The sequence below is a fragment of the Panulirus ornatus genome, chromosome 4, assembly GCF_036320965.1.
Source record: "Panulirus ornatus isolate Po-2019 chromosome 4, ASM3632096v1, whole genome shotgun sequence".
NCBI lineage: Eukaryota > Metazoa > Arthropoda > Malacostraca > Decapoda > Palinuridae > Panulirus > Panulirus ornatus.
Genome location: NC_092227.1, coordinates 83,716,512 through 83,739,478, shown reverse-complemented (window position 1 = coordinate 83,739,478; position 22,967 = coordinate 83,716,512). Strand labels below are relative to the sequence as shown.

General features: G+C 43.4%; 1 protein-coding gene across 5 annotated transcripts in view; it reads right to left on the bottom strand.

Annotated features, from left to right (window-relative positions):
• The window catches only part of LOC139746005 (uncharacterized), a 339,080-nt gene that overhangs the window by 7,090 nt on the left and 309,023 nt on the right, over window positions 1-22,967 (bottom strand). For all 5 annotated transcript variants that reach the window (XM_071656833.1, XM_071656800.1, XM_071656823.1 and 2 more), the window contains 2 exons: window positions 5,498-5,631; window positions 1,444-1,573 (listed from right to left, as the gene is read on the bottom strand). In XM_071656833.1, the coding sequence (XP_071512934.1) occupies window positions 1,444-1,573; window positions 5,498-5,631 (264 nt within the window). The remainder of the gene's footprint in view (window positions 1-1,443; window positions 1,574-5,497; window positions 5,632-22,967) is intronic.

Sequence of the window (22,967 nt, the reverse complement as noted above, 5' to 3'; positions counted from 1 at the left end):
GCTTTTTGCAGAAATCAAGTCTTTCTCTCTCTCCCATACCTTCATCCCCTGTAGTCTAGATCCTGATACCTCACTGATATATATAATTCCCCACTCTCATCTTCCGCTCCATTACATTATCACTTCCACTCTACTACATTATCTGCCCTGAAGTTGTTTATATATGCACGCTACACCACAACATAATGTAAATTGAAGGATACCGAGATGATCCTGAAGCCTGAAACTTGTAGATGTGAATGTGTTGTACGGGTTAGTGAGGTAGGAAGTCAACATATTACCGAGATATGTACCAACAGACAGGCGTGCATGAGAGAGGTTGTTGGATGTGAACGTGCTGGAAAGGCAGCAACAGGTGGGTTGATCTGATCTTTTCCTGAAGGCCAGTGTGGGAGCTTGTAGCGGTTTTATGATTAAAAGGAAATGACATAGGTGGGAAGAAGCTGGTGCAAGCGCGAGAGGGTTACAAAAAGGAGGACAGTATTTGGCGTTTGTTAGTTGGTTGAAGAACCAAGGCATGCGAGGCAGACAGAGGGGAAAACGAAAAGAGAAACATTGGTCTTTGGAGCTTGGCTATGGATGGGTCTTCTTGTTTCAGTGCATTACGGGGTCGAGGTGAGTGAGTGAGTGAGTGAGTGAGGCCATTCTTCATTTGTTCTTGTGTTACGTCGCTACGCGGGCAATGGGGTGTGCGAGATAAAAGATGATATCAATGATTATTATTATTGATTATTATCATTACTATTATCATCATTATTTCACTATTACTATTGTTATTATTAGCATTATCATCATTATAATTATTATTATTATTTTCATTACATATTTACACTGTTACCATTCTTATTATGATATAATAGCAATGATTCTTATAATGCTGAATGCGACTAATGATGAGGGGGCACACAACACTGGAAATATGTGGACAGCACACAAAATTATACCACATTAGAACAAAGGTATAAGAACACATATCATTGGTAAAGAGGCTACACAACATTGAAATACGAGGACGCACAATATTACAACACGAAAATACTAAATGAAAAGAAAACACTAGGAAATGAGCGAACACAACACTGAAACGGGTAACATCAGTACACAAGACAGATAACATCACTACACAAGACCATAGACCACTGGAACACAAGACAGGTAACATCAGTACACAAGACCATGCACCACTGGAACACAAGATCATACACCACTAGAAGACAAGAGATAGGTAACATCAGTACACAAGACCATACACCACTGGAACACAGGACTATACACCACTGGAACACAAGACCATACACCACTGGAACACAAGAGATAGGTAACATCAGTACACAAGACCATACACCACTGGAACACAAGACCATACACCACTGGAACACAAGACCATACACCACTGGAACATAGGTAACATCAGTACACAAGAAGCAGCAGCAGGAGACTTACTCTTGTGGCAGGTGTGGCCGTAATGACCAGTGTTGGCACAGAGGCACTGGTAGCCTGGGTCTCGCAAGGTCTGGGAGCACACGCCGCCGTTCTCGCACGGGCTACTCTCGCACGGATCTCGCAGCTGGCTCTGTCGAGGACATGTCTCGTCAGTGTGGCAATTCAAAACGTTACGTTTCGATCCTAGATTTATTCTATGGAGTTCTTTGACTACAAATGTCTTTACGTATGCATGCATATGTAGTTGTATACACAAGTATTTGTATGTATGCATATGTAGTTGTATAAAAACTTTTTATATAGGTATGTAGATGAAAGTTTGTGTATCTTACATTTTTCCAGCAAACATTTTGTCTCCTTTTTTTTCTGATACTCGACTGTCGCGACAGATTAAAGAAAATATCGACTTCTAAGTCTCTCTTACACAAATATTCCAGCAGATTATTTCCTTGCGAGATGATACTCACATTCAATCTTTCTTCCACTATGTCTCATACTCATTCCCTTAAAGTTACTAAGAGTTGAATTTTCATCAGCCAAATATCACACCAGCTTTTCGAGTTGGTCTCAAGTCCCCTTGTAAACTGATGAAATTCTTGACGTTTTTTTTTTACTTCCCTCATGACTTTGGCATCATTCGCAAACGTATTTACGTTAGAATCTGACCTTTATGGAGGTCAAGAAGAGCAGTAGTTGCATGGCAGAACCCTGCCCCGTGCCTCAGGTAAACTCAACTCACTTCCAGAAAAGTACCTTGACATGTTTCCTTACTTCTCTTCCAGCAAGAATATCTTTCACCCATTGAAGGAGTCTATCCTTTATTCCTGCCTGGAGATCCAGCCCTTTTCTCTGCCTCCTGTGTGGTGTAATGCCAAATGCTTTCTAGCATTCCAGGTACAGAGAGTCATAATTTTACCCAGGCTTCTCCAAGCGTAAAACAGAACTCACTCTCTCGTAGAACTCCAATGGCTTTGTTACAAATTGACCTTCTTTCCCTGTGTCCATATTTTACATCACTTGGGTAGTTGCTCCTCGGCAGAAAGTCATCCATTTCCTGACTGATTATCAAACACGTCGTTAAGTCTGTACGTTAGCACAACTTCGCTGTCTCCTTTCTCAAAGATGGACATCACGTTTACCTTCCTCCCACTCGCTTGGTATTGTACTTCATTCCAACGACATTTTGAAGAACATTTCAGGTAGTTTGTTAAGTGATGCTGCTCATACTCTCGACATCTTTGGTGTAAATTTATCAGGAACATGTGCATTATATGGGATAAGAACCTTCAGTGTTCTGTTTATGTCTTCTCTAAACTTTTTTCAGCGTTTTCCAGAACCACTTCCTCATGCCATCTTACTATTGTTGGGGCTATAGTGTCTTCCACTGTTAAAAAAAAGACATAGTTTAGCTCTTCGTCTATTTCTAAATCATCCTAGTGTATTCACCGACACCCTGGTGTAGGAAAATGTCCAATATACGCTTTTAGAACTTACCCTTTCAGAACTTGTGTGTATGCATGACTCTCCGTCACCATGAGAATCCAAATTCTCCCCAGTGTCTATGTAATTGGAATTCCTCGTTGTTATTACTCTACCATCACTGATAAGTGGTGCGCGTAATTGCTTCGTACACCATTTTGATTGTGCCTTCACTATCATTACTTTACATTCATTTTTCGCTAAAATTCTTTGAACGATTATTATCAACATCGCTATGCACTTCCTTCTTACAGTAAACCTTCCCATTGAGGCTTGACTGAGTGGGCCATCTTCCTGTACTTCCTCAAACTTAAGGCCGTGTCCTGGTAATATGTCGGTTCTGTGAGTTTCTAATATCAGCTATTATCCCAAACAGCCACGAAAGGACCCAGTGGTCTGTTGCTGTTTGAATTCCTTTGTGCGTTCCTCTTCCTCCTCCTCCTCCTTTGTCTTCCTTTTCTCTCCTTGCTGCCATGTATTCGTCTAGAGAGAACAGGTGAACTATCTCTCCAAGATTTTTGCCTCCACAATTTTACAATATCAGAAGTATTTTCCCTCATATAATCGTTGAATCACGGAGTGTGATTATTATCTGTGATTACAATTTGTGTGTTAGGGGGAGAACGTTTCACACTCGTGTTACCCTGCGTGTGTAATTACCCATTTGCAATTACCTATTTGCAATTACCTATTTGTATTGGGGGGAGGGAGCTCTACACTCATAGGGGATCCCAATCTCTGGGGCATTCTATCATACAACTTTTCAATCTTATGTATATACTATCTGCCTTCATCATGTTCTCATTCATTCTATTTCATTCACGTCCATCACTTATCGTATCAAATGGCTTGGTTACGTCATTGTTATCTGGTCTCCCTATCCTTATCTGTCGAAGAAATGATAAGGTAGTGATCTGGTCACCCTTCACTCTTCTCTCTTCTAAGGTGGACAGATTTACATCCTCCAGACTTTCCATGTCACTCAGCTCTCTTAATTCCCGTACCATCTTTATTGCTCTTCTATTAACCGCTTTCATATCCTTTTGTTTCTTTCGAAGCGGTGACCAACTCTGGTAAGAGTAATCCAGTTTTGGCCAAATGTTAGAATGTGAACAACCTCCTGAGTATTTCCTTGTTCATGTCTATACTTTTGCTATTCTTATATCTGCTAGCAAACATTTGTTTATTAATAGCTTAATGCAGGATTCTGGCGATAGTTTATGGACGATATGAAACCCCAGTTCCTTCTCGAACACGGATTCCTGCAAGATTGAATTCATGCTGAACCCTTCCTTCACAGTGTCTCATCCTCAATACTTATCATTTACGTGGGTTGAATTCCATCATCCATATATCAGACCAACTTTACATCCTGTATAGGTCCCACTGTACATGCTTGGAATCCTTGTCGCATTTATATCTCTTATGACCTTTATGTCATTTGGAAACATATTTAGGTATGAATCAATACCTTTTAGCAAGTTCTTCATACAGATCACGAAGAGGAACGGTTCTAGATCCGAACCCTGTGGCATTCCACTGGTAGCCCTCAACCTATTTCGAGAAGGGGCTTCTGACACGGATCGGATGTATGGAGAGGATGAGTGAAAAGAGGATAACAAATAGGATCTCAGCGTCGGAATCAGAGAGGGAGAGCAAAGAGTAAGGGTAGACCAGAGACGTGGAAGGATGGATTAAAGTGGAGGTGCACTGTGCATTCTGCTGGCAGAGTAGAATTTGAATACAGAGTGTGCTAGAAGCATGTCATAAGGATGTGTTTCTGAATACAGGGGAATGTCATAAGGATGCGTTTCAGTTTCGATGTACACACGGTAAAAAAAGTATCAACACCTTTTTGTTTGAAACAGTATGGCACCACGTACGAAGGATTTTAATAAATGCTTATTGGTCTGGCCTCACATTGGTTGCCCTGCTTTCATGATATTGTAATGTCTCAATTGATAGCGACATTTCATGTCATTTGCCATAATATATGTCTTATTTCTACATACATACCGATTCCAAATTTTGTGAGAAATAAATATAAACATTCAGTGTTTACTAACATTCAGTATACTCAAGTTTACTGGTGCTACAGAATGTCAAGAGCGCCAGGAAGAGTAATGTCACCTGATTATATTTCAAAAGCAGGGACTACCTGGGTTAATAACATGCTCATCCCACCACCATCCAGAGAACAAGAGGTGTGGTATGAGACTTGCAACACTTACCAACACAAAGCACTGAAGAAGAGGTGTGCTTGGGCTGTCACCACACAGATGTAATGCCCTCCGCCTCATGCACTAAACAAGAGGACTGATAGGAGGGTTTCTCACCACTGTGATGTGATTGGCATCATGTACTCAAGTTAGGTCGTGGCAGGGTGCCTCTCTCCCCTGACCAATAGGACTTCACTATCATGCACTCAAGTTAGGTCGTGGCAGGGTGCCTCTCTCCCCTGACCAATAGGACTTCACTATCATGTATTCAACAAGAGGTGAGGCAGGGGACTCGCCTCACCCTCATAGTGGCACTCACTCATCCCTCACACACCAGACAAGCTGAGGAGACTGACCTTGAGCGCCGTCTGGCACTGGTCGCGGGTGGAGTAGTGGAAGGTGGTGTCGCAGCCAAGACCGCAGACGCAGGCGCCCTCGTCAATTCGGCATCCTTGTACCAGCTGCTCCGGCTCGCACGCCCACACGCCTCCTGCAAGCACACGACCAAAACGTCATCCAGTTAATAGCTGAGGTCTAGACCAGTCTACAGGAGCGAGGTCTCCTGAATGGTAGACGATGATGCCCTTGTCTGAGCACCCTAATGCCTTTCCAAAGTATATCCCGACCATGATAAGAATAAGGGCTGGGACACACACACACACACACACACACACACACACACACACACACACACACCTAGCGGAAGGAATGGTAACTACACCAGACGCCAAGAATCACCCGAGTTACTAAAAATCCTGTATCATCTTCAGTTTCTTCCACTTACTCTTGTATACTTCCCAATCACTCGCACTTCTTTCCTGCAGGTACCTTCCATACACCTCTCTTTCCTCTTTCACCAGCAATCGAGCTGGATTGACTCAGCCAAATGGCCTCGGGTCGGGCTATCGCCATCTGTGTACGACTATTTTCGGATCATTCCTACTCTGGCCTCAACGACGACCAGAGTCTTTCGATGTTTTGCCGCGAAAACCAGTAGGTTATGCGCCGCCCCTTTGTTCGTTTTCACTACCAACCACTGTTACCAACCTGAATCCTATGTGTATTATAGTAACAATCACATACACTACAGTTACAGCCATCTGAACCACACTTGAACATGACCTGTAATACTTCAGTGGCTATCTTTACCACACTAAAGCACCTGCGCCACAGTAACTGATATCTTGCCCTCTCTAACGCACCAATGCCTTTAGAACACTCACGTTTTACCCAAACAACCATTCTCTTTTCGCACACTAAGAGCTACTTTTACCACAACCAATAACCTTTACCTCACGAGCAACACATCTCTACCACACAAACAGCAACCTTTACCACACTAACACCCACAATAGACGCACAGTAAATAAACCAAACGTATCACAGTCATAGCCACGAAAGGTCATACATAGAGAACGAAATCACGCCCACCTTAGGAAAGGCAGCAGAAGGACTAAGTCAAGAAAATTCAGCTGTGGTGTAAAACAAAAAAAAAAAAACAGAACCTCGAAGCCTGAAGGCGTCAGCATTAGGGACATCACAGCGGTGTCCTCTGACCTCAGCAAGTATGCAAACTGCACTAGGCGAGGCGGAGGACACCACCCGCAAGCAGAGTTGGAACTGCCATAGGTGACTCTTGAGGCTAGCGGATCTCTCTCTCCTTCTCCTCCCACACCCTCCGCCACTGCTCACGTCCACACCTGGGGATTCATCAGTCACCTGGACACATGACAGATGACTGCACGAGAATCCAAATCATCGCAAGAGCTTCTTTTACCACATTATCTAGCCGTCTGTATACCACAGTGGTAGACATCTGCGCCACACGTGAGACTTCCTATAACCTCTGAACACCTGGTCTTCAATAGGATGTCCTTGTGTTCTTCAGTACCACAACTCACTGTCGCCTCATACAGTACCCTAAACGTAGCAGTACAGTGGGCCCTCCTCTCTACCCTCCCCTTCCTAAAAAAAAAATACAAAATACATACCATGTAGCCACACTAGCATGGTCAGTGCCTGTAATTAGGTTTCAGACCTTTCCGAAACTACAGATTCGCCGCTGGGAAACTACACAAACAAACGCCATTACACGACAAACTGTGTGTAGCGTCGGCGATTTTTCCCGTTCACGAACGACTATTTTCTCAATCGAGTGTTTACCCTCGTCCGTTCTTTCGAACACCCTCTGAGGAGATTAATTTTCTGTGTAAACAAACAGGTACACAGGTACACCCTGTATGTAGCGTACACAGGCTCGTAACTCTTCTTCAGTGGGAGGGAAAGAAGAAGGTGTAGGTGTAGTTTTCTCGCAGTGTGTAATGCAGACTCACAACCCACCTTAGGAGATTAATTTTCTGTGTAAACAACAGGTAAACAGGTACACCCTGTACGTAGCGTACACAGGCTCGTAACTCTTCTTCAGTGGGAGGGAAAGAAGGTGGTGTAGGGGTAGATTTCTCTGTGTAATAGACTCAAAACCAACCTTAGTAGTCTGTGGAAAGTGTGAAGTTTCCATAACTGTCGTCACACAACACAAGTAATCATTCACGGTATAGCAGAATGTAAATAATAACAAGAAAACAAATGCATCACTTGCCGAGAATAAGCGAGACCCACACACGAGAGCGGGACACGAACACAAGAAACTTAACTCCAATATTCGTAAATACTTTCCTCTGTCTCTTCTATTTCTCTTTCCTCAACCTCTCTATATTTCAACTAAGGCCCGGCCTTGATGTGAACTTCTGTCCCCGACTGGAGCCTTCAACGAAGAATAAGAATAAAAGGATACATCCCCGTCCAAGGAACTGGCATCTCTCTCCTGAAAGGATAGGAAGAGTGAATTTACCCCGCGTGAACACAACAATGGACTGGACAAAGACGGCGAGAGTTAAGCCGAAGTAGTAAAGAGGCAGAGGTGATAATGGCCACAGACGAAGAACAAGTCAGGATGAGAGAGAGAGAGAGAGAGAGAGAGAGAGAGAGAGAGAGAGAGAGAGAGAGAGAGAGAGAGAGAAAGAAGGGTGAGGCCACGGGCTGGGACCATCCTGTATCCGTCCGTCTGAGATAAGGTGATAATACCCACAGGAACATAAGACGCTGATGAAATACGGAGCCGAGAATGATGATGATGATGATACGTGATGGAAGGGCTTAACCACCCTGAGGGATGAGAACACAAGGGGGGAGGAAGGAGCTAAGTGAAGGATTATGAAACCTGCCGTCTTGGTGAAGACAAAAAAGGGGGGGAAAGAGGAAGCCTTCAGGATGTGTAGCGGCAGGTCAACGCCCCGCAAGAAATGAGGAAGGAAAGGAAAAGGTTTCGTACGAGAAAATGTAAAAATGACTCAAAAAGAAAAAGGGAGAAGTTTGCTTGGCAAACCATCTCGCAGGAAAGCCATTACCAATGGTTTACAAACCCTATCATCATTTGTATATAATTACAACCTCCCCATACCATTGACCCGAGATCCTTATCTGTGCTTAAAAAAAATAGACAATGCCTCAGTGCCCTTACCATATACTTAAATTCCTTTCTATACCTTTAGGATATCCTTGTAATAGTTCTATACCCAGAGCACAGAATTATAGACGATGCAGCTCTTATATGTCTTTACTATACCTCTAATCCCTTACCACATACTTAAAATCCCTCTTCATCCATACACATAAAATTACAATCCCTCTAGACCCTTCACTTATCATTAGGACCCTTCTATGTGTTTACTATACATTAGCAATTCCTCTATAACACTTGTCATACACTTACAATTCCCTTCATTCACACCCTCCACAACCTTATCATCATCCCCCACACTCCTGAAAAGTAACTAATGTCCCTATATTCTTCCTTACTATAACCTAATCACAACTATGGTCTTTCCATACCCTCGCAGTATAGTAATCGTGAGAGAGAGAGAGAGAGAGAGAGAGAGAGAGAGAGAGAGAGAGAGAGAGAGAGAGAGAGAGTATCTCGTTTTCTGCCATGTAAACAGCTAATGTAATTACATGTACCTAGTACTGTTACACACATTCTGAATCCTGTTAACTTTAGTTTACCCATTCATTTCATTCATGTTAAATTCATAACATGAGCTCAAACAACTGATTCATGAATTATCTTTTATTTTTTTTTTTTCGAGAGATATTATTCCAGCCCCGTGCTAAATGATGGCTAGTTAAAAGTAGCAATAAATTCTCCAAATGAGGTTTGATAATGAGATAAAAACTAATATCCGACCATCCTGTCTGGCCTGGACACTGCAATGGGAAGTCCTTTTTTTTTTTTTCTCCATCTCACTGCAACACTTCACAGCTGCAACTTTCATAATTATACCATGTCGACTATGACAATGTTCCGGGGTGAACTGGTGCAATGTTTGCTTTTGCAGAAAATGATTTGCGAGTAGCCAATATATGCCAGCAGTCCCCTGTATATACACACACACACACACACACGCACGCATACACAATTATATATATATATATATATATATATATATATATATATATATATATTTTTTTTTTTATTATACTTTGTCGCTGTCACCCGCGTTTGCGAGGTAGCGCAAGGAAACAGACGAAAGAAATGGCCCACCCCCCCCATACACATGTATATACATACGTCCACACACGCAAATATACATACCTACACAGCTTTCCATGGTTTACCCCAGACGCTTCACATGCCTTGATTCAATCCACTGACAGCACGTCAACCCCGGTATACCACATTGCTCCAATTCACTCTATTCCTTGCCCTCCTTTCACCCTCCTGCATGTTCAGGCCCCGATCACACAAAATCTTTTTCACTCCATCTTTCCACCTCCAATTTGGTCTCCCTCTTCTCCTCGTTCCCTCCACCTCCGACACATATATCCTCTTGGTCAATCTTTCCTCACTCATTCTCTCCATGTGCCCAAACCACTTCAAAACACCCTCTTCTGCTCTCTCAACCACGCTCTTTTTATCTCCACACATCTCTCTTACCCTTACGTTACTCACTCGATCAAACCACCTCACACCACACATTGTCCTCAAACATCTCATTTCCAGCACATCCATCCTCCTGCGCACAACTCTATCCATAGCCCACGCCTCGCAACCATACAACATTGTTGGAACCACTATTCCTTCAAACATACCCATTTTTGCTTTCCGAGATAATGTTCTCGACTTCCACACATTCTTCAAGGCCCCCAGAATTTTCGCCCCCTCCCCCACCCTATGATCCACTTCCGCTTCCATGGTTCCATCCGCTGCCAGATCCACTCCCAGATATCTAAAACACTTCACTTCCTCCAGTTTTTCTCCATTCAAACTCACCTCCCAATTGAATTGACCCTCAACCCTACTGTACCTAATAACCTTGCTCTTATTCACATTTACTCTTAACTTTCTTCTTCCACACACTTTACCAAACTCAGTCACCAGCTTCTGCAGTTTCTCACATGAATCAGCCACCAGCGCTGTATCATCAGCGAACAACAACTGACTCACTTCCCAAGCTCTCTCATCCCCAACAGACTTCATACTTGCCCCTCTTTCCAAAACTCTTGCATTTACCTCCCTAACAACCCCATCCATAAACAAATTAAACAACCATGGAGACATCACACACCCCTGCCGCAAACCTACATTCACTGAGAACCAATCATTTTCCTCTCTTCCTACACGTACACATGCCTTACATCCTCGATAAAAACTTTTCACTGCTTCTAATAACTTTCCTCCCACACCATATATTCTTAATACCTTCCACAGAGCATTTCTATCAACTCTATCATATGCCTTCTCCAGATCCATAAATGCTACATACAAATCCATTTGCTTTTCTAAATATTCTCACATACATTCTTCAAAGCAAACACCTGATCCACACATCCTCTACCACTTCTGAAACCACACTGCTCTTCCCCAATCTGATGCTCTGTACATGCCTTCACACTCTCAATCAATACCCTCCCATATAATTTACCAGGAATACTCAACAAACTTATACCTCTGTAATTTGAGCACTCACTCTTATCCCCTTTGCCTTTGTACAATGGCACTATGCACGCATTCCGATAATCCTCAGGCACCTCACCATGAGTCATACATACATTAAATAACCTTACCAACCAGTCAACAATACAGTCACCCCCTTTTTTAATAAATTCCACTGCATTACCATCCAAACCTGCTGCCTTGCCGGCTTTCATCTTCCGCAAAGCTTTCACTACCTCTTCTCTGTTTACCAAATCATCTTCCCTAACCCTCTCACTTTGCACACCACCTCGACCAAAACACCCTATATCTGCCACTCTATCATCAAACACATTCAACAAACCTTCAAAATACTCAATCCATCTCCTTCTCACATCACCACTATATATATATATATATATATATATATATATATATATATATATATATATATATATATATATATATGTTCCTACGAGTCCACGGGGAAAATGAAACACGATTGTTGACATAATTCGTAAAATGAGTTTATGAACGCTCATTGTATGTATTGGACAATCGCATGTTTACCAAATGGCGTCCTAGCTTCGTCTCTTCGATGTATATCAACCGACTTATATTTCTCTCTTGTGTCTCCCGTGATGTGATTATTGCACGAAAGTGCACTTGGGAACTTAGTGTTTAATTGCAAAGAATTCTATGGGAGGGTTCGTGTTTGTGATAAAACCAAGGACGAGTAGTCGTGTAAGAGAGAGAGAGAGAGAGAGAGAGAGAGAGAGAGAGAGAGAGAGAGAGAGAGAGAGAGAGAGAGAGAGGGGGGGGGGGGTATGTTATCTGCTTCACATCACGCACTACGCTGCCAGGGTAAACCAGCTGGTACCGTGTCCTGAGGGGGGAGTTTACCTGCTTGTGAAACATGGGCGGAACGGGAGGGGTAAACCTAACCATCAAGTCGACTGTGTTTGTACAAAACAGAGGCGAAAATCAATGCACCTGACCGCACGTCGTGTTTCGTATTAACGTTATCACTAAACCGGTTCTAATGCCTTTCTGGATGACGTTATGTGCAAAATACAACGAGATATCGAGTTGTCCGGACATAAGGACATCTTATCGACACTCTGTCAGTCGTTTATTGGAAATAAGTAAGTCTGCAAGCCACTGGAGCGTCAGTTCGTGTAACATACACATATGAAATCAAATGGAAGGAGTAAAAGACACGAAAACAGGTGCAAAAGAAAAAAAAAAGAGACACCAGAGATTTTTACGTGTCAATGAATAGATTTCGTGACCTATACTGGAAACGTCGACACTCCTGGATTCAATAACTTCAAGAACTGAAGAAAAAACTCCTGGATTCAGTAACTTCAAGAACTGAAGAAAAAACTCCTGGATTCAGTAACTTCAAGAACTGAAGAAAAAACTCCTGGATTCAGTAACTTCAAGAACTGAAGAAAAAACTCCTGGATTCAATAACTTCAAGAACTAAAGAAAAAAAAACCCGCAATGAAGGCTTTACTCCCCAGTGTGACGCTAGCGATTACCTTTCTATACAAGTATGGTATTACTATCTTGTTACTCAATATTTGGAATTACCTTTCCCTTCAGAGATGGTATAATCATTTTCCTCAATATTTGAAGGTCAGATCACCAGGGTTTCCAATACCATGACGTGCCTCGCAATCTTCCTGGGCCACAGCAATACCTTCGTTTTAATCTCCTCTCACCCTAATCGTTTGGTAGGAACCCTCGTTTTCTTTTGATTTATATAAAGCCGTGCGCGTCTCTCTTCACTTCCCTCTCTCCTCCCCCCGATCTCTCTCTCTCTCTCTCTCTCTCTCTCTCTCTCTCTCTCTCTCTCTCTCTCTCTCTCTCTCTCTCTCTGTCCATTTATTTCCTGATTTTGCCACTCGACATTTTTTTTTTTTCCTCTCTTATCATCCATAAATTCGGGTTTATGAATACTCCTCAGACTGACTTGGATTTCCTTCCCCGTTTTCTGAGAGTTCTCTCCATCGAAATGACACACACTTGTTCTTATATATTCATCATCATTCAACCTTTTTCATTCCCCATATATATATATATATATATATATATATATATATATATATATATATATATATATATATAATATATATATATATATATAATATATATATATTTTTTTTTCTAAACTATTCGCCATTTCCCGCGTTAGCGAGGTAGCGTTAAGAACAGAGAACTGGGCCTTTGAGGGAATATCCTCACCTGGCCCCCTTCTCTGTTCCTTCTTTTGGAAAATTAAAAAAAAAATAATGAGAGGGGAGGATTTCCAGCCCCCCGCTCCCTCCCCTTTTAGTCGCCTTCTACGACACGCAGGGAATACGTGGGAAGTATTCTTAATCCCCTATCCCCAGGGATATATATAACTTTCACCCATCCATAAGCTTTAAGACAGTCGACTTCGTCTTCCTCCACAACATGTGGATGCAGGTATGAAACCCTCAGAGTGACCAGCTCGGAATGGCGCACACAAGTTGTGTCCAGAACTCAGACGCAAATCTCATTATTTCTGTAATGAGGCCACATGCCGACCCTATTATCTCGCTAATGACACAGGGTGAGCGAAATACTATATATATATATATATCTCCTCTCCCCCCATGATACTGGCCAATGACACTCCTCCTCCAACAATGATATTCCTCCTTCACCTACGTATAATACTCCTCCTCCTCCAACAATGGCCAATGATACTCCTCCTCCAACAATGATATTCCCTCTTTCACCTACGTATAATACTCCTCCTCCTCCAACAATGATATTCCTCTTTCACCTACGTACAATACTCCTCCTCCTCCAACAATGATATTCCTCTTTCACCTACGTACAATACTCCTCCTCCTCCACCAATGATATTCCTCTTTCATCTACGTATAATACTCCTCCTCCTCCACCAATGATATTCCTCCCACCCACGTATGATATTCCTCCTTCAACAATGATATTTCTTTTTTGCCTACGTATGATACTCCTCCTCCAACAATGATATTCCTCCTTCACCTACGTATAATACTCCTCCTCCTCCAACAATGGCCAATGATACTCCTCCTCCAGCAATGATATTCCTCCTTCACCTACGTATAATATTCCTCCTCTAGCAGAGATATTCCTCTTTCATCTACGTAATGGAGGTGGAAACGATCCTGGGCGAAGGGTGTCACAGTGGTTGTGGTAGAGATGAAGTAAAAGATGGTGGCAGGATGACTGACACAAATGGTGGTAGGTGGGGCCGGCAAAGGTCATGTAGACGTGGTGGCACAGGTGCTGGCAAGGCGATTGGCAGAGGTGTTAGAACAGTAGGGTAGAAAAGGTGTTGGCAGAAGGTGCTGGCAAAGGGTATAGCACCAGCTATGGCAGAGGTGGGAAATGTGGGTGGTAGAGACAGTCATCGACACAGATGGGTGGCAGAGACAGTGATCGACACAGATGGGTGGCAGAGAGAGTGTTCGACACAGATGGTTGGCAGAGACAGTGATCGACACAGATGGGTGGCAGAGACAGTGATCGACACAGATGGGTGGCAGAGACAGTGATCGACACAGATAGATGGCAGAGACAGTGATCGACACAGATGGGTGGCAGAGACAGTGATCGACACAGATTGGTGGCAGAGACAGTGATCGACACAGAGGGGTGGCAGAGACAGTGATCGACACAGAGGGGTGGCAGAGACAGTCATCGACACAGAGGGGTGGCAGAGACAGTGATCGACACAGAGGGGTGGCAGAGACAGTGATCGACACAGAGGGGTGGCAGAGACAGTGATCGACACAGAGGGGTGGCAGAGACAGTGATCGACACAGATGGGTGGCAGAGACAGTGATCGACACAGATGGTTGGCAGAGACAGTGATCGACACAGAGGGGTGGCAGAGACAGTGATCGACACAGATGGTTGGCAGAGACAGTGATCGACACAGATGGTTGGCAGAGGCGGTGGTTGTGGATGGTGGCTATACTGCTGGTGGCAAGCAGAACTGTGGAGGAGTATTATGTGTCATCGATATGATCGAACATTTACGTAATAGATCTTAGGGAAACCATGTGTTATGATCGTATGAAATGTGGCAGCAACACCTTTGAATTTCTCCAGCTTTGACCTCGTAACCAGCAGTGACCCTTCCTTGCCCAACTCTTCATGAAATCCAACAAGATTGAAACTATTTTGGTAAAAAACTATCAAGTGTGGCAGTGACCCTGAGTTTGGTTCTTTTGACCTCGAAGTCCAAAAAAGATAAAAAATCTATCCTTCTTGCTTAAGAACAGAAATTCGAAAGCTATTTTAAATCAAAGCCATCCAGTAGAGATAAATCACTCATGAAACGAACAGACTTTCTGTCAAGTGTAGCGATGAACTTGACCTTTTGACGTTCTGACCTCCAGTAGAGATAACTCACTTACGAAACGAACAGACTTTCTGTCAAGTGTAGCGATGAACTTGACCTTTTGACGTTCTGACCTCCAGTAGAGACCTTTCTCGTCCAAAATAGAAAAAAAAACCCCACCTCAATCTTAGGTCATCCTTCAATCCTAAGGTCATCCTTCAATCCTAAGGTCATCCACCCATTTCATTTATTGCGCGAGAAAGAAATCCTTTCTTCCATTATTAACTGTGAGGCCAAGAGTGACACTTCGACCATTGATTCTTAAACGCGGACACATACGCACTCGCTGCTCTCCTCCCAAAGTGACTTTACTTAGAATCAAGTAATATGAGCTTTGTCGTTATCCACTGTAGTAGAGGCTTAAGTCTTAGACGTGAGGAAAGACGCGATTATTCCAGGTGCTGGCGTGTGGCCCTAATTAAGAACACAGTAAGATTAATCCCACTGGCTTCATCAATGTGCCCAAAAAACGCGACGCTTCACGTTTTTTTTCCTTCCTCTTTCATAAGGTTCTTTCTAGAACTAAAAGAAAGTTGGCCTTTAAAAAAAAAAACTACGTGTATTCGACTCTGTGAACAGATGAGGGAGAAGTATGAGAGGGTGCCCGAAATACAGCAAGCTCAATGGGTGGTTTTATAGACAGCCAACTATGGGGGAAGACAAAGGAACACACAGCAAAAATAAGTGACAAACACGACAGTCCAGAGGGTATGGTTGGTGCACCAAACAGCCAACAGATGGGGGTGACAGGAGACTGTTTACCGTGTGGCTGGTACAGCAGACACCTAGCATGATGTGCTTTACGAAGCCACGGAAGATGTGGCAACAGACTGCGCAGCAGAGGGCAACGCCGTGCGCAAAAGGGACACCTCATAGACGGAACGGCGCAAGATAACGCGATGTGATGCAATAGACATTGAGAAATGAGGACCGCACAGGAGAGAGGTATGAACAGGGTCTCAAAAGGGGATAGAGGACAGAGCGGCAATACAGAGCAAGAATCATCCAAGAGGGATGTTGCAACACACAATCAGTTGAGAGACTGGCGCAACTAGCTAAAAGAGGTATTGCAATAGAGAGGTTCAACGTAGCGGGTAACGCCAACAAACAGCTAACTGAGCAGGTAACTCCTGGTGGTGTTCACAAGTTCGTCGAACTCGCACCACAGTTGTCGAGGTGGGGGAGGGGACGTCAGCCGAGCCCAGTAATTGGCACTAAACCTGGTCCCCGGCTTGAGATATATAACACACACGATATAGACCGTGGTCGATACTGGCTGGAGAGAGAGAGAGAGAGAGAGAGAGAGAGAGAGAGAGAGAGAGAGAGAGAGAGAGAGAGAGAGAGAGAGAGAGAGGCGTCACCAACGAATCCTTCACAAGTTGTGGTGGTTGGTTGTGGTGGGGTACCTCTATTCTGGTCATACCATCTGGAACAATGTACTTTTGAACTCTTCCGTCATGTGAACTTGATATTCATACCACTATCTTGACACAGCGATGTGTTACTATCAATGAGCGTCGACAGAACGAAGTCAGTGGAAGTATTCTGACCCTCCATGATAATTGGTAGAGATTACAACTCAAGAGGATTGGTGATCTCTCTCAAACTGCAGTTGATAACCACTGCCCTCAAAACCTGGATAGCAAAGGACATAAAATGTTTACAGGAATAGAAGATGAACGCCTCGGTTCCTTTGGTCACATCCACTATCTAGCTGTGTTGTATGATACACCGAAACCAGAGCCCCACTATCCACAACCAAGGCCCAAAAGACCTGTTGGAGCCTTGACCGTTTCAAATACCTTTGCTCAGTCCACTGACAGCACTTTCATCATCCCCTGTATACCACATCAGGCCAGTTCTCTATCCCATAAGCGCCTCACTCCCATCTCCATGTTCATGACCCGATAACTCAAAGTATATTCCATATTCCGTTCTAGATCTTCCTTGGTCTCCCCTTTGTCCCTGCTCACTCCTCCTCTGACACATATATCCACTTAGTCAGTCTCTCTTCACTCATCTTCTCCATATGTCCAAACCATTTAAGCTCATCTTGTCCAGTTCTCTAACCTAGTCTGCTCCTCGCACACCTCTCTCTTACCCTGTTATTCCTTACCCGACTAACCTTCCTCACGGCATATACTGTCCTTAAGCATTTCGTTTACAACATAGCTATCCTCCTCTGTACTTCTGTACATAATTTGGGCTTGTGTCTCGTGTCCATGCAACACCACTGAGACTACACATATCCATCTTCGCTCTCACAGACAGTGTCCACACACTCCTCAATGCACTGAGGATCTTAGCTTCCCCACACATCTTGTGGTTTACTTCAGCTTTAACAGTTACACCCGTTGACACTTCCACTCCTAGGCATCTAAAACACTCCAGGTTCTCTCCATTCAGACTCGAATTCATTCAAACCCACCTCTCTCCTATGCTAAACCTCAAAACTTTACTATGATTCTCATTAACTCTCACTTTCCCCCTTTTACATTCTCTCCAAAGACTTAGGTACCCATGTCTACAGTTTCTCAATATAGTCTGCCACCAGAACGGTGCGATATGCAAACAGCAACCGACTCGCTTTCCAAGCCCCACCAACCCAAACATGCAGACCCGCTCCTCTTTTCAATACCGTCGCCTTTACCTTCCTCATCACCCCTGCCTTAAACAGATTAGACAGCCATGGTGACAACCCACATCTTTGGAAAAGACTCGCTTTCATCTGGAACAACTCACCCTCCTTCGCTCCTACTCCCACACACTCCTTACTCTCTCGATAAGAGCTCCTCACTGCTTCAACCAACTTTCTACCCTCAACTAAATTAATTCGTGGTATCTTCCATAAAGTATCCCCATCAAACCGATCATATTTTTCTCCAGATTCATAAATTCTACATCCAAATCCCTCTCTTTCTTTAAGTATTTCTCACATGTTCTTCGAACCTGGTCCACACATCCTCTACGCAAGGCTTTCGCCACCTCTTCCCTTTTCACATAATCATTAGCTATGACTCTCGCTCCGCATCCCATACACCTCACATAAGCAATCGTATTATCCAAGGTATTCAACAGCACTTGAAGAATTTTCATTCCATTTCATCTCTGAATGTTAAAACCTCCCTATTTGCTCTCCATACAGATGTTCTCTTGATCTACTCACATAACTCACCTCCTTTCAAATTATTTTCTCAGTTTATCTCTAACGTTTGCCGATAATCTCTCACCCCAACTCTCATTTGTCCCTTTCTTCCGGTGTCTACGAGTGTCCTAGAAGCTAAGAACTGGGCCAGCTATACTCTAAAGGCTACTGCTTCCGACAGTTTTTATGTCGAGACAGATTAAACGAGGAGTGTCCGTTATGGTACCACTTCCAATTCTTGTACAACATTACTGTGGAATTCTTTTCCGTCGTACACTTTACTCTCCATTTTTCAGAACCTTCCAGTCTATGAAAATTAGGTCGAAGGTCTACACACACTAGAGGAGCTCAGATGAATGTTTATTGCATCTGTCTTTCGTCTGACACCTTCAGTTTCACCTTTTATCCTGGATGAGAATGAGGGGCAAGTTCCTGCTAGAGCGATAACGGACGGCTTAAAATAGAAAGAAAAAGGAATATTTTTCCACTATCATTCATATATATGAATATCTAAACGCCGGTTTGACTAGCCCATTCAATTATCACTGCTCTTCTTAAGGAATGGAATTTATATACAGGACTGATTTCCCAACACCATTCCTGCAGGCTGGCAAAGACGCCCATCTTCCCTACGGCAGAACCTGCTACCTCACTACCCTACCAACTGGCTCATATTTTGGACATTAACAGAGGCTTATGAATACCTTATCATCAGCCTCACATCCAGGAGAACAACAACCAGGTCTATCCCGTTTATCTTGAAGCTTTGGGACTGAGACTGTCTATAGTTGTATCCATCATTGCATTTGTATGAAGATTAAGGTCTGGTTTCAACCACTTCGTCGCATTTCGTTCAGACGAAGTACTGAATTCACGAACGGACACAGATTGCTTTTTAGAGGTTTTCTAAGACTCAAATGCGAAACGAGAGACAAGACCATCAGCCCCGACTCATAATGCGTCCTGTATCTTTGTTTTATCTTCCTAAAACTCACACATTCCCTGCCCGTCCCTCCTATCGCTAACTGCATTTGAATACCCTTCTTTTAGACTACTTTTTATTTTTTCTCCTCTCTTCTTATTTGCCTAAAGATAAACAAGCAGGGAAGGAAGGGGAAAAGTAGAGAAGACGAACGAAATTCACTTTCCAGTCACGTTGACCTCTGCCCAAATCTAAGAATATTTCTGGATGCGAGACTTGGTGGACCACAGTAGCGGCCCACCAGAGGTTGCACACAGCAGCCTTGGCTGGCGTTGTGGTGGAAATATTTGTCTTCTCTGCATTCTTGTTGGTGGGACTTCAGGAATTCCCTGGCTGTATGTGTTTTCGGTGGTTTTTATCAGGGAAGAAGAAATGAAAAAAAAAATCCAAGGGATTTATGTCACTGAGAGACATGAATCTTCTTTCTTATTTTGGTTTGGGGGGTTTTGAATATGGTTATCTTTGCATCGTCCTCCAGGATAGTGTGGGAAATACCAGGACACGCTACACCAGGACACACTAGACCCGGACACACTAGACCAGACCAGGACACGCCACACCACATCAGGACACATCACACCAGGACACACTAGACCAGGACACGCCGGGCCAGGACACGCCAGACGAGGACACACTAGGCCAGGACACGCCAGACGAGGACACACCAGACGAGGACACGCTAGACCCGGACACACTAGACCAGGACACGCCACACCAGGACACGCCACACCAGGACACACCAGACCAGGACATGCCAGACTAGGACACACCAGACCAAGACACGCTAGACCAGCACACACCAGACCAGGACACGCCAGACGAGGACACGCTAGACCAGGACACGCCAGACGAGGACACGCTAGACCAGGACACACCAAACCAGGACACGCCACACCAGGACACGACACACTACACCAGGACACACCAATCTGCTTGTAAAAGCCAGAGGCGGGACAGTCTGCTGGACACGGGCTGCTATAAGAACACTTGGCTAATCCTTAATATCAATATATCCATCAAAAAAAGCCAATAGACACACACACACACACATACACACACACACACACACACACACACACACACACACACACACGTGCTTCGCCCTGCTAATCTAAACGGTGAAACGGAGGTCATTTAATTCCCATGCGAACATGGGATGTGGACATGAAGGTGAAAGGTCATCTCCCTGACACAAATGCAGGTCAGATTTTGACACCTTGTCAAACGTAAATTCTCGGGTCAATGTCACTCAATAGGAGAGAAGAAGTATACTTAGAAACATAGGGTATCTAACAATAAGCTCAACACTGGAAAGGAGATACTCTATAATTTTAAACACTTTGATCCTGTGTTTTCTGTTATGGTCGCAATTTCAAAGTATCGTAAAGAATAGATTTAGAGGATCAAAGCAGAATGTTTCCTACCATGCAGAACTGGACCACTGTCTATATTTATCTATCTATCTATCTATCTATCTATATATATATATATATATATATATATATATATATATATATATATATATATATATATATATATATACACACACACACACACACACACACACACACACTAGCTTTCTCTAAGACTCAGTTTATCGATAAGCCCCAAAGGGGAGGATGAACAGCTGGGTGAACTGTGGACCAACTACCGCGACCAGCAGTCGAACCTATAGTAAACATGCTCGACCCCGCACCGCTCATATTGGAGTTCAATAGTCTGTGTAAAACATTCCCTTGCCTCTCCTTTAGCTGCATGTAAGAGTGAGGGAGGAACACATCTACTGAAGGAAAAAATAAGCAACCACAGGACATAGCAACGATGGAAATGTCTTTATATTTTCCTAGTTTACCCGCTTGTCGTCAACACGTCCCAAATAACAATACGAAAGAAACTATTAAACACAAAAATGTCACGAGAAATGAGAAAGTCCAAAAATGTCACGGGGAATGACAAAGTCCAAAAAATGTCACGAGAAATGAGAAGTCCAAAAAATGTCACAGGAAATGAGAAGTCCAAAATGTCACAGGAAATGAGAAGTCCAAAAATGTCACGAGAAATGAGTCCAAAAATGTCAAGAGAAATGAGTCCAAAAATGTCACGAGGAATGAGTCCAAAAATGTCAAGAGAAATGAGAAAGTCCAAAAAATGTCACAGGAAATGAAAAATCCCCAGAAATGTCTCAAGAAATGAAGAGAAACATAGAATAGAATGAGGATAACATACGTGAGTCCGAAGATATGTAACTGAACATCACAGTGATGTGATACGACATCACGCAGAAAAATTTACGCTCGTGTTTCGAACGCTTTAATTTTTCCTATGTTAAATGAGAAGCTTGAAGAGGCCATCCTGCGAGAAAAAATCGTGCAACCCGAAATACAATACTCTCTCACCAATTCCCCAAATGTTGCTTAGGTCGTCCACGTATCACACTATGTGTTCCTTGGAACTTCTTGTTCTACGCTGTACTTCTGTTGGAAATATAACATTGCTTGAGTGTTCTACTTATTGGACTAGAACACCTTTCCTTTATGAGGTTTGAGTGCGAGTGAGAATATATTTACGTAGACACAATGATCACTGTTATGATCTGGAAATAAGGAGATGTGAACGCAATGATGATCTAAAGATATATTAACTCGATGTTCCCACACACACACACACACACACGCATATACACATACACACACATATACACACACACGCACATACATACACACATACTCACACACACACACACACCCACACACACATATACACATACACACACATATACACACACACGCACATACATACACACATACTCACACACACACACACCCACCCACACACACACACCCACACACACATATACACACACGCACATACATACACACACACCCACCCACACACACACCCACACATATACACACACGCACAAACATACACACACACTCTCCCCCCCCTCTCTCTCTCTCTCTCTCTCTCTCTCCTCTCTCTCTCTCTCTCTCTCTCTCTCTCTCTCTCTCTCTCTCTCTCTCTCTCTCTCTCTCTCTCTCTCTCAGGATAAGCTACAAGGCACAAAGAAAGTTATCATGACCTTGCAAATAAGATACTGGCGCAATAACCTGAAGAAATATTATCTCGATGTTCCAACTCTCTCTCTCTCTCTCTCTCTCTCTCTCTCTCTCTCTCTCTCTCTCTCTGAACCAGGATAAGCTGCAAGATGACCTGGGACTCTGGACGTGACAGAGTGGAATTTATAACGACCCCGCGCGGCTCTTGGGGGTAAAGGGGGGTGGTGGAGAATTCGGCAC